Below are 13,117 nucleotides of genomic sequence, written 5' to 3'. Positions count from 1 at the left end.
AAAACAAATGTAAACGGATGAAAAACTGATCCGTTTTTTCTTGGAAAAACGTTACCGAACTGAAGAAAAAAAACACAGAACGCCTGTGTAAAAGGGGCCTAATGCAGGCCATAGAAGGGTCGAAAATCGGCCGAAAAAAAATATCGGCCGATTTTTGCACCAATATTTTAGTGGGTTAATTGGTCGGCCGTTTTTCGGGGTTTTGGCACATTTTTGTTATCGTTAAAGTTGGAAAAAAATCGGCCGATTTTCCCGGCAATGATGGGCAAATCGGCCGATCATTTTACCAATAAAAAAATCTGTGCATGAGCCGTGACCTGCAAGAAGAAGAAAGAGAAGAAGAAGAAAAAGAAGAATTCTAGTCCACTATTCTATTTGACATGAAAAAGGTCTTGCGGTTGCAACAATGTATCTATTTGTATCCGAATAAAAACATCTGTATCCAAAATGAATACAAATGGATACATTGTTGCAACCGCAAGACCTTTTTCATGTCAAATCTAATAGTGGAGCTCTCTGCAAGGGACAGAAGTAATTAAATGCCAGCCGTAGACGGGACAAAAATCGGCCGATTTTTTTTTTTTTTTTTTTTTTTTTTTTTTTTTCTTTTTCTTATATTGGTGGTAACGGTGGCCTATTGAACGACCGATTTTTCGCTTTTTTTTTTTTCTTTCTTTAAACGGCTGGTTTTCGACCCGTCTATGGCCTGCATAAGGGAGGGTTATAATGCCTGTTTAAGTTTTTTTTCTTTTTTTTGTTATCTGTGTCCCATTGGGGAGATTTCCCTTCACTTCCTGTCCCATAGCCAAAGCAGGATGAGGAAATCCCTCCAAAACAAGAGAATCCCTGGTTGTCACCAGAATTAGTGTCCCCATTGGAAGATTTCTTCTGTATTCCTGTTTTGGTGACAACCCAAAATTTGGGATTTTCAGTGTTGACCACTTACCAGATTTACCCCTTCCTTCATTACCGGGCTGTTTTTTGCAATGCTGCGCTGCTTTAACTGGAAGTTGCGCGGTCATGCAACACTGCACATGACATTTCTATTATTTCTTTTCACACAGAGGGAGCTTTCTTTTGGTGGTATTTGGTCACCACTGGGGTTTTTTATTTTTTGCATTTAAAAAAAAAAAAAAGCCACAAATTAAGTAAAAAAAAAAAAGGTTTATACTTTCTGCTATAGAACATATCTAATAAAAAAAATTTTGCAAAGCAAAATTTAAGGAATTCCCTTGTTTTGCAGAGATTTCCTCTCACTTCCTGTTTTGGCTATGGGACAGTAAGTGAAGGGAAATCTCCCCAATGGGGACACAGATGGAAAAAAAAAATTACTGACGGGTTATAACCCTCCTTTACTCCATAATGAAAAAGGTTTTGCCTGTAGTTCTACTTTAACTGTAAATGGGACACATAGAGAGGGTGACTTTCCCTAATACGGGGACACAGACAGCAATAGAAACCTAATAGGTGTCCCTCTCCACTCCATCCAAAACTAGAAAAAGTTTTGCCTTTAGTTATACTTTCAAGCATGTCACCCAACATCACGTGTGGCTGTTAGCTAGGGTGGTCTGCATGCAGCCTGCCTAGGAACGCCCACTCCGCCAGACTGACCCATCAAGACATTTTGATGTTTATATAACTCATCCCAAGAGCGAGAAGTAGTAAAGCAGAGTGCTGCAATGATTTCAGGAAGCTATTTGCAGCAGTACATTGTGGGTGGGCGGTATGCAAGTGGTTAAGGAAGGAGGGGGAAGAAGAGAGGCTTTCAGATCCCTGATTCTCTGCACCAGTTCCATGGGTAGTGACGGATAATCATCTATGGAGGGAAGTGCTGGGGGGGGGGATGGGATGTAGGATGTTAGTTTTTACTTTAGTTCATTTAAAAAAAAAAAAAAAAATGAAAAGGCGAAAAAACACCGTACCCCCTATCCCCCAGTCCCTTGCTGCATTTAGCTTTTAATGCCCATGCAGTCGGTGCAGAGGTTCAGGGATTTGAAAGCTGCAGTCGTCTTCCCTCTCCTGGATCAGAGTGACTCTGGTTGGTCATGTGCTGGCACGTGACTGCTTTGATCAATCAGATTTGTTCTGATCCGTCCTGGAAAAAGACCATGACTTTCAAATTCCCAGACCCTTGCACCAGCTGTGTGGGCAGTAAAAACTACTGTATTTTTCACTCCATAAAACTCATCTGACCATAAGACGCACCTAGATTTTAGAGGAGGAAAACAGGAAAAAAAAATATTCTGAACCAATGGATTGCAGACATAGTACAGGAGATGACCAGAGACTGCGGACGCGGTACAGGAGATGACCAGAGACTGCGGACGCGGTACAGGAGATGACCAGAGACTGCGGACACGGTACAGGAGATGACCAGAGACTGCGGACACAGTACAGGAGATGACCAGAGACTGCGGACACAGTACAGGAGATGACCAGAGACTGCGGACGCGGTACAGGAGATGACCAGAGACTGCGGACACAGTACAGGAGATGACCAGAGACTGCGGACACAGTACAGGAGATGACCAGAGACTGCGGACACAGTACAGGAGATGACCAGAGACTGCGGACACGGTACAGGAGATGACCAGAGACTGCGGACACAGTACAGGAGATGACCAGAGACTGCGGACGCGGTACAGGAGATGACCAGAGACTGCGGACAGAGTACAGGAGATGACCAGAGACTGCGGACACGGTACAGGGGATGACCAGAGACTGCGGACACGGTGCAGGGGATGACCAGACACTGCGGACACGGTGCAGGAGATGACCAGAGACTGCGGACGCGGTACAGGAGATGACCAGAGACTGCGGACACGGTACAGGAGATGACCAGAGACTGCGGACACAGTACAGGAGATGACCAGAGACTGCGGACGCGGTACAGGAGATGACCAGAGACTGCGGACACAGTACAGGAGATGACCAGAGACTGCGGACACGGTACAGGAGATGACCAGAGACTGCGGACACGGTACAGGAGATGACCAGAGACTGCGGACACGGTACAGGAGATGACCAGAGACTGCGGACACGGTACAGGAGATGACCAGAGACTGCGGACACGGTACAGGAGATGACCAGAGACTGCGGACACGGTACAGGAGATGACCAGAGACTGCGGACACGGTACAGGAGATGACCAGAGACTGCGGACACGGTACAGGAGATGACCAGAGACTGCGGACACGGTACAGGAGATGACCAGAGACTGCGGACACGGTACAGGAGATGACCAGAGACTGCGGACACGGTACAGGAGATGACCAGAGACTGCGGACACGGTGCAGGAGATGACCAGAGACTGCGGACGAGGTACAGGAGATGACCAGAGACTGCGGACGCGGTACAGGAGATGACCCTTTGGAAGCAGGGGGGGCAGGTACCCGAATTTGACAAGTACCCGCTCCCTCTTCTGCAGAGTTGTCCTTCCACCTCCCTCCCCAAATCTTCTGGGACACGTGACAGGTCCCAGAAGACTACAGATAACCATTCACAAAGTGCAGCGCTTCTCGCGCATGCGCAGTGCGCACCCAGCTGTGAAGCCCCAAGCTGTCACAGCCGGGTGCCCAATGCCGGCGCCGGGGAGAGTAGACTAAGGACACTGCTGGATCGAGGAACACGTGGGACTGCTGGAGCCAGGCGGCAGGCCTGGTATTCTAACACGGGGGGAATTCCGGGCCGGCCGCTCCATATTCGCTCCAAAAGACACACAGACATTTCCCCCCATTTTTGGGGGGGAAAAAAGTGCGTCTTATGGAGCGTAAAATCCGGTAATTTTTTACATTGGTGGGGGTTGGGGGGGTGTAGGATGTTAGTTTGCATGTTCTTTTATTGTGAAAAGTAAACTAACACTTAACAAGCAATCCTTGTGTATATTATCAGACATATATTGTGCCTTCTAGTACATTCTGGCATCTGCTGGCCACCCCCACCACACTTTACTTCCGCTGTAACATTATATAGTTTCAAAGTTCAATGCAGTGCATAGATACAGTTGTATGAGCTCAGTCCTTGAATGGTTGCTCTGATCCGGGTGTGTACAGTTGTGCTCAAACCTGCACAACCTGACAGAAATCGTGACTTTTTTTACACTGAAAAAATTACTGATTACGCCAAACAAAAAAATGCCACACAGAAGCATTTATTGTACCAGTGCCACAAAATCCCGGTTCCCTTATCCCCTATAACACCTTGACACGTCTCACCGGGCTTTTTTGCGGCATTGGCACAGTAAAGCCTTCTACCTGGCAACTCGACCATGCAGCTTATTTTTGTTCACGTATCGTTGTATTGTGCTCCTTGAAACATCCACACCGTCTTTTTTCCAGAGCAGCCTATACTTCTGAGGCTAGCTGTATGTTTTTCTTTGTATCCCAAACAATAGTTCTGGCAGTTGTGGCTGCAGACTTTCTTGGTCTGACCTTGGTTTGGTATCAAGAGATCCCCAAATTTTCCACTTCTTAGTAAGTGATTGAACAGTACTGACTGGCATATTCAAGGTTTTGGACATTTTTTTTTATCATTTTTCCATCTTTTAAAGTTGCATTACCTTGTTACACAGATCTTTTGACAGTTCCTTTCTCAGTATCTAGCCTGCTCATTGCATCCATGTCAGAGCTAACAAACTCATTGACTATTTATACACAGACACTAATTGCAAATGAACCGCTTCCTGACCGCCCTATAGGAGAAATACTGCTACAGGGTGGGACAAGCGCGCAAAATCACGTATAAATGTGTGATTTCGCATTTCCGGGTAGGGGCGCGCGTGAGCCTTACCTGTGCCGCCGTTTGTGGCCACAGGTGTCAATCACCGAGTCCCGTCTGGTGATTACTCGCCGACACCCTGTGATTTCCGACGATCTCTGATGGGGAGGAGAACTGTTTTGCTTATTAACGGTTCTCATCCGTGTCAGCTCGGGCACACTGCTCTGGATGGCTGTGCACAGTGTGATTACAGTGAAGCACACAGACACCGCCTCCTAGTAAAACACTCCCTGTGCACAGTTAACCCTTTGATCGTTCCTCATGTTAACCCCTTTCTGCCTAGTGCCATTAGTACAGTGTCGGTAGTGTCAAATACCACTGAAAGAAAGTTCAATTCGTGGGGAAAAAAGGGACTTAAATTTCATTTGGGTGCAGCGTTGCATGACCGCACAATTGTCAGGTAAAGTAACACAAAAAATGGCCTGGTCAGGAAGGGGGGTAAATACTTAGGAGGGCAAGTGTTTAAAAAGCCACAGATGTGGGAAATGAGCCTTTAATTGCCATTTTACCCCGTGTGTGTCACCTTGTGTGTCTGTACCAAGGCCAAACATTCCAGGGGAGGGAAACCTCTGATCCAGGGGGCGGAGACTTCTGATCTGGGGGCGGAGACTTCTGATCCGGACCATTTGGGTTATTTCTGTTATCATTATGATTTAAAAAGGAGCCAAACAATTATGTGATAATCAATGGCTTCATATGATCACTATCTTCAAATAAAAGACAGTTTTGGGGCACGATCAGTCATTTTTTTCAATATCAATGCCAAAATTTCACGATTTCTGCCAGGGTATGCAAACTTTTGAGCACAACTGTATCTTGCAGACCTCATAGGCCACATGCACAAATGTCCTCCAAATGAAGTGCACTGTTATGAGGAGAGCTCAGCTGCATTCATCACATCCAGAGTCTGAAGAGTTTACCACAAGCTCACGGCTGTGCAGCTGCCCCATCATTTTGTTATGGTCTAGTGAAGACATCTGTTCTGATGACATCTGTCTGATGGGGGGGGGGATTTCTCTCGAAGTGAAGGGAAATCACCCCAATGGTGATTTCAGGACTCTTCACGCCATACTCTGTGAAAAGGCGTAGGAGCAGAAACAAAGTATTTACACACATGGGCACCAGTACAGCCAGAGCGACGGGTGTTGTGTCCTCCAAAGTACACAAAGCAAATTGTTTTTACAGGGAGCCCAAAAAAAAAAATCTGTCAGATTGTATTAGAAAATGATGAAATGAGAAACAAGAGAGGCTGTTTCTAAAATAAAAAAAAAAAGAAAGAAAAGGAAATGTTTGAATAAGTTAGTTATGGCCCATTGTGACCAATCAGATTGTTTCATTTTTTTTTTTCTGACCTGATTAGTCATCATTGGAAATAACTCACTTTTCCTTTTTTTCTGTTTGTTGTTTTATTTGTTCTGTTTTATATTTATACATATTCCTTCTCTCTTTCCAGCACTTGTTGCACTATCTTTCAGCGGAGCCATTGGTCTTACCTTTCTCATGCTCGGATGTGCCTTAGAAAGTTATAAGTAAGAATTTCAATCATCTGTGGTGTGTGTCTCATTAGCAATGCACATAGGTCTACAGTATATAGAGGTTATATATGCATAGAGAGATATACTGTATATACAAGGTGTGACAATTTTATTCCCGGAATGCCGGAGACTCAGCACTAAATTGGATAGTCACACAGCCATTTGCTCTCCAGCATGTTCTAACCTGCGCTCTCCGGGATCGCAGACCAGTGGACTCAGTCTTTATGGAGTAGTAGAAGAAATAACACGTGTATGCGTTGCTCTGTTGGCAGAGAATTAAAGACAGGAATCTGGAGCAGCGGATCTACATCAATTATGTGTGCAAATTTATATAAGTACAAGTAAAACTTTAGCTCTGATACAACAGGCTTACGGTGAACTTTTCAAGAATGGCTCCACTACTTTGAATGGTGTAAGCGGTTTAAGGAGGAGGGGAGGAAATAAGATGTCAAAGATGGCGCAAAAAGTGGGCAGCCAAAAACACAAAGGATGGATACAAATGTGGACAGAGTGAGAACCCTTGTACGCGCGGATCGTAGATTGAGTGTGTGAATGATGACAGAAAAATAGAACATGAACAGGGAAGCGGTTCAGTAGATTCTAACATAGGACTTGGGAATGAAGAAAATTTCTACAAAGTTGGTGCCTCCAATGTTGACGGAAGATCAGAAAGACTGCTGTCTTCAAATTTCAACCGATTTTGTGAAGATTGCAGAGGAGTTTGATTTTTTTTGTTTTTTTTACTGTCCATTCAGGGAATTAAATTGTCACACCTCATATGTATATATATATATGTGTGTGTGTATGTATGTGTATATATATATATATATATATATGTATGTATGTGTGTGTATATGTATGTGTGTGTGTATGTATGTATGTATGTATATATATATATATATATATACACACACACACACACACACACACACACACACACACACACACACACACACACACACACACACACACACACACACACACACACACACACACACACACACACACACACACACATACATATATGTATGTGTGTGTATATGTATGTGTGTGTATATATATACATACACACACACACACATACATATGTGTGTGTGTATGTGTGTATGTATGTATATGTATGTATGTGTGTGTATATGTATGTGTGTGTGTATATATATATATATATACACACACACACACACACAATTTGTATACATGTAAAGCTCTTTTATGTACACAGCAATCCAATCCATATATATAGTATTCAGACTCCCTTCACGTTTTTCAGCTTTGTTATGCTGCAGCCTCATACTACAGTTTTTTAAATTCCTTTTTTTTTTTTTTTTTTTAATTCTACATTTGGTACCCCATAATTACAAAGTGAAAACAGAATTTTACAAATGTTTGCAAATTTATCAAAAATAAAAAACTGAAATATTACATTTGCATAAGTATTCAGACCCTTTGCAACAACACTTGAAATATTAGCTCAGGTGCTGAGATGTTTCCACACCTTGATTGGAGTCCTCCTGTGGTAAAATAAATCGATTGGACATGATTCGGAATGGCACAAACCTCTCTATAAAAGGCCTCACAGTTGACAATGTATACTGTATCAGAGCAAAAGTCATGAGGTCAAAAGGAACTGCCTGCAGAGCTCAGAGGCAGGATTATTGCAAGGCACAGATCGGGGGAAGGCTACAAAAAACTTCTGCTTCCCAAGAGCGCAGTGACCTCCATAATTCTCAAAAGGAAGAAGTTTGACACAACCAGGAATCTTTCAAGAGCTGGCTGCCCGGCCAAACAGCAATTGCGGGAGAAGGGCCTTAGAGAGGTGACCAAGAACTCGATGGTCACTCCGAGTGAGCTCCAGAGATCCTGTGTGGAGATGGGACAATGTTCCAGAAGGACAACCATCACTGCAGCCCTCCACCAATCTGGGCTTTATGCTAGAGTGGCTAGACGGAAACCTCTCCTCAGTTGAAACCACATGAAAACCTGCTTAAAGTTTGCAAGAAAGCCTTTTTTTTTTTTTTAAATAAACATTGGAGGGTTGGGTGGGTAAAGAAAAGGCATAGCTGGGCTTCAAAAAAAATTTGATGCCGTGGCCACTCTTCCTTTTTACTGTCACATTAGTTTTAGCTGCTAGTGCTTGGGGTGAAGTATACAAAATAATCCATATATTATTACGCTGAACATTTTTTGGTGTAATTTAAATACTGAGTGCATATGATCAGTTCTTGTTTAGGAGATGGATCTCAGGCTGCCAGGCTAATGCTGTTCTCTTCTCTCATTTCAGAGTTTACTGGCCTCTGTTTGTTTTGATATTCTACGTCATCAGTCCCATTCCACACTTCATTGCCACCAGACTCAGCGATGACAGTGATGCAGCCAGCAGTGCCTGTCGGGAGTTGGCTTACTTTTTTACCACTGGAATTGTAGTTTCAGCATTTGGCCTTCCCATCATACTTGCCAGAATACACTTGGTAAGTGATGCAGTTGCATGTTAGGAGTGCCTTGTAATATATTTGTTTAATGATCGTGTCACGTGGCATGCTGCAGTTTAAAATGGAGGTTGCAGAAAGGGAAAACTCTACACCCACTTCAGAAATGACTGCCAACACTATAGCCAAGGTGAGAATTTAGTAATAATAGGTGCCTTCTGTGGTGGAATGAGACTACCTTCTCACCTTATAGTTTCTCATCGGTTTGCTGATTTTTAATTCGTGTCCATAGTAGTGGGCTGGCTAGGCTTGGCACCCTTGTTGGGGAAGGATCTAAATGAAGCTATAGAAAGTAGCATAACAGATATATTTAAGGGCAAACGCCAGCATGCGCTTCAGTTTTGCCCAGTTGCAATGGCACTTCTACTGCACTAAAATTGCTTACTCTGCTTTCATTGCACAATGTGAGCTTTCGCAGTGTGCAATATAAGGTGCAGTAAGTCAGATAGAGCTCCGCCTCATTTATTGGGTGTAGGTTCTGTAAATCATGGCAAATCAGCATCACATGTGGGCAGTGCCTAGGACAGTGTTTCTCAACCTTTTTTCAGTCAAGGCACCCTTTAGAATTATGGACAGTCCCGAGGCGCCCTTTAGAATTATGGACAGTCCCGAGGCGCCCTTTAGAATTATGGACAGTCCCGAGGCACCCTTTAGAATTATGGACAGTCCCGAGGCACCCTTTAGAATTATGGACAGTCCCGAGGCACCCTTTAGAATTATGGACAGTCCCGAGGCACCCTTTAGAATTATGGACAGTCCCAGGCACCCTCTAAAATTATGGACAGTCCCGAGGCGCCCTTTAGAATTATGGACAGTCCCGAGGCGCCCTCTAGAATTATGGACAGTCCCGAGTCGCCCTCTAGAATTATGGACAGTCCCGAGGCGCCCTCTAGAATTATGGACAGTCCCGAGGCGCCCTCTAGAATTATGGACAGTCCCGAGGCGCCCTTTAGAATTATGGACAGTCCCGAGGCACCCTTTAGAATTATGGACAGTCCCGAGGCACCCTTTAGAATTATGGACAGTCCCGAGGCACCCTTTAGAATTATGGACAGTCCCGAGGCACCCTTTAGAATTATGGACAGTCCCGAGGCACCCTTTAGAATTATGGACAGTCCCGAGGCACCCTTTAGAATTATGGACAGTCCCGAGGCACCCTTTAGAATTATGGACAGACCCGAGGAACCCCATCCTGAAATGTAAAAAATATTCAAATTTATTCTTCCAAATCAAATACACTTTTTCACATTGGTCCTGACTAGTATTCCAGTGTTTCTCTTCTCCCTCAGTTTTACTCCATCACTGAACTAATGTGACCCCAGTACTGATGGAGAGGGGCGGGGGAGGGTCAAACAAGGATAATGTGTAGTCAGCTGACATCCTCCTTATTAACTGATGATGTCATTGGTTGTCAGGATACGGGTGGCTAGAAGGTCGTAATGGCGCACAATGAAAACCCGTGACTTAAAGGCAGGCTTGTTCCACCCTGCTGGCTTGTATACAAGTTTTGTGAAACTTTTAGACATTTTGCCAAGGCACCCCTGAAGAAACCTCAAGGCACACCAGGGTGCCTGGGCACCTGGTTGAGAAAGGCTGACCTAGGACAATATTCATGCAAATGCAGCCTGCTTAGGAACACCCACTCCCACTCAGACTGATACCCACTCATCAAGACATTTTGATATTTGAATAACTCCTCCTAAGAGCCAACCTCCTGCTTGCATCAAGGCTGAGGGCTCTTGAGAGGAGTACTGCGGCAGTGTGCTGTGATAATTTGAGGAAGCTATGTACAGCACCCTGCTGGCCCCTCCCACCAGCCATGATCTGCCTGCATTGCATTGAGAGGCATAGAGACAGTGATAAAGGCACTGGGTTAAAAATAAGGTATGTAATGAAAACAGGTTTATTTAAACATTTTATTGGAATGTTGCTGGGACGTATGTATAGAGTGGAGAAGAGAAGGCTTAGATCCCCCTTCAGTTTTGAATTGCTGTCTATATCTCAGTTGGGGAGATTTGCCCTCCCTTTCTGTCCTGGTGACTATTTTCACTGAGCAGAAAATGATGGAAAATCCAAAATTTTACAGTTGTCATCAAAACAAGAGATGAGGGAAAATCTTTCAATAGAGAGACCTGTTCTGATGACAACTGTCTAAGTGGGATTTCATTTCATCTTGGAGAGATTTTCTCACACTTTGTGTTTGATCTTTGGGAAACTAAAAAGATGGGAAGTCAGTAAAAATAATATCCAAGATCTTTTTTCTGGGTACTCTAACGCCCTGTACACATAATGATGGATGAATGATAGTCCGTTGTTTTTTTGTTTTGCATGCTATTATTATACAATAAAATAAAAATTCGGATGTGATGTAATCCCCGGTTCACATCTATGCGGCTGTGCGGGCCGCGTTTTGCACGGGCACGAGAGCCCATTCATTTGAATGGACTCCCGTGCCCGTGACACGCAGGGAAGAAGTCCCTGTACTTCTTCGGAAAACACAGCCCACACGGTTGCATTTTCCAGTGCTGCCGGTGTGCCATTAGAATTAATGGCACCCGCTCGCGGGTCCGCATTTCTCTGTGCGGGTGGTGCGGCTGCATGGATTTTCGTGCGGATCCTCAGCGGCACCACCTGCACATATGTCAACCTGGCCTAAGGTATTGTATTATATTTTTAGACGAAAACTGTTCTGATTAAATGAAAATCGTATGATTTGATATCGTACAAGAAAAATTTTCGTGCTTGTCCCTTTGAATAATTTCGTCAGAAAGCTGTGTGCTAACGATCAGATTATTGTACAATCGGTACTTTTCATACGATTTTCTGATTGTGTGTACTAGGCTTAAGGGTCATTCAGACAGGCATTGACACCAGTCCAGTGTGCAGGTTCCCTTTGCTGTTTTGCCTGCATCTGCCTCAGACTGAACTGATGAAACAACAGTTGGACTCTCTTTCAAAAGAGACTGTTGATAACGGGGTAAGACAAAAAAAATGGGAACAGGACATGATTTTCAGGTGTGAAAGTGACGACGTGTTTCCTGTTGAAAGTAGAAGGGATTTAACATTTCTTTTTTCTTCCGCTGTGTGATGAGACACCTAGCTAACAGGTGGGCAGTCTTACTTTAATTATTAACTGCTTACGCTGCTAGTAATACGGAGTCATGTCAGAGCTTATTGAGCTTCAAAGAGGGCAAGTTGTTGGTGCCGCTTAGCTGGTGCCTCTGACTGAAGTTGCCAATCTATTTGCCATGTCGTGAGGCCCAGGATCAAAGGTTATGACGGCGTATACAGTTTCCTGGAAAACATTGTCTGATAAGCATAGGAACAGTCGAGATGATCAGCTGACCAAAAGAGACAAAAGGACAGAGGTGGATGCAAACACAGCAGCCGCATGGCTACTTGTAGCTTCATATCAAAATTTGACATGCAGGCAGGAGTGCGTGCAAGGATCTGAATCCACATTCTCTCTTTTCGGATCTGAACACCTCCTCACGCCCGCATGTCAAATTTTGAAATGCAGCTGCATGTGGATGTGTTCATATAGCCACTGCATTTTGCGTCCACCTCTGTAGAATGCCTGTGGTTGATGCAGATGCAATAACAAAGGGGATTACCGTCCGTCTGACTGAACCTTAAGCATGTATGTGTTCTGGTCAGTGCCCATACAAACTAGCTTTGAGTCCTACACTTTGACATTGATTTTTTTTATATCTGATTTAATTTATTACTGGATTTGATGAATTTTATAACGGTTAGGAAAGGACAAAGAGATGACCGGGGGGGGGGGGGGGCGTTGGTACACCTCTGTCTGCCAAAAAAAATGTTGGATCACAGCAGGGTGGATTTGATTTAAATCACTAGTCAGTAAGGCTTGATTTATATCCTAGTTTTCTACATAAAGACTAATTCTTGCTGGTATAACTTTAATATACAAGTAGATGAAGATTTTTAGAATAACAACTTTTCATTTGTTTTTTTATCCCCAGTTTAATAGGTTAATCATTCATATTTGGACAACTTTTCTGCTGTATTTAGGAAGGAGAAAAATAATCATTACCTTAATAATAACAATTTAAACAGATTTATTCAACTGAAACAATAACATTCCAGCATATGTGATTTGCTTAAACATCCATGTTTGGTAACTAATTTGGCTAAACAAAATATATATATTTTAAGAAACGTAGACTGTCAGCCCCTTCCTCCTCACACTTAGTTTCACTTTCTTCTTGTGCAGATCTATTCCACTCCAAACAATCAGAAAAATATTGTTTCTATTCTATTCACTGAACTTCTTGAAACTTAGCACTGAAGGGGTTG

The 13,117-nt window shown here is 43.6% G+C and overlaps 1 protein-coding gene across 1 annotated transcript in view; it reads left to right on the top strand.

Annotated features, from left to right (window-relative positions):
• LEPROT (leptin receptor overlapping transcript) overlaps window positions 1–13,117 on the top strand; it is a 30,608-nt gene that overhangs the window by 897 nt on the left and 16,594 nt on the right. The window contains exons 2-3 of the mRNA XM_089687953.1: window positions 6,230–6,305; window positions 8,593–8,779. Of these exons, the coding sequence (XP_089544079.1) occupies window positions 6,230–6,305; window positions 8,593–8,779 (263 nt within the window). The remainder of the gene's footprint in view (window positions 1–6,229; window positions 6,306–8,592; window positions 8,780–13,117) is intronic.

This window comes from Staurois parvus, unplaced genomic scaffold (genome assembly GCF_062004578.1).
Source record: "Staurois parvus isolate SC_StPar_1 unplaced genomic scaffold, SC_StPar_1.0 ptg000441l, whole genome shotgun sequence".
Taxonomy (NCBI): domain Eukaryota; kingdom Metazoa; phylum Chordata; class Amphibia; order Anura; family Ranidae; genus Staurois; species Staurois parvus.
This window is presented reverse-complemented; position numbering and strand designations above follow the sequence as displayed.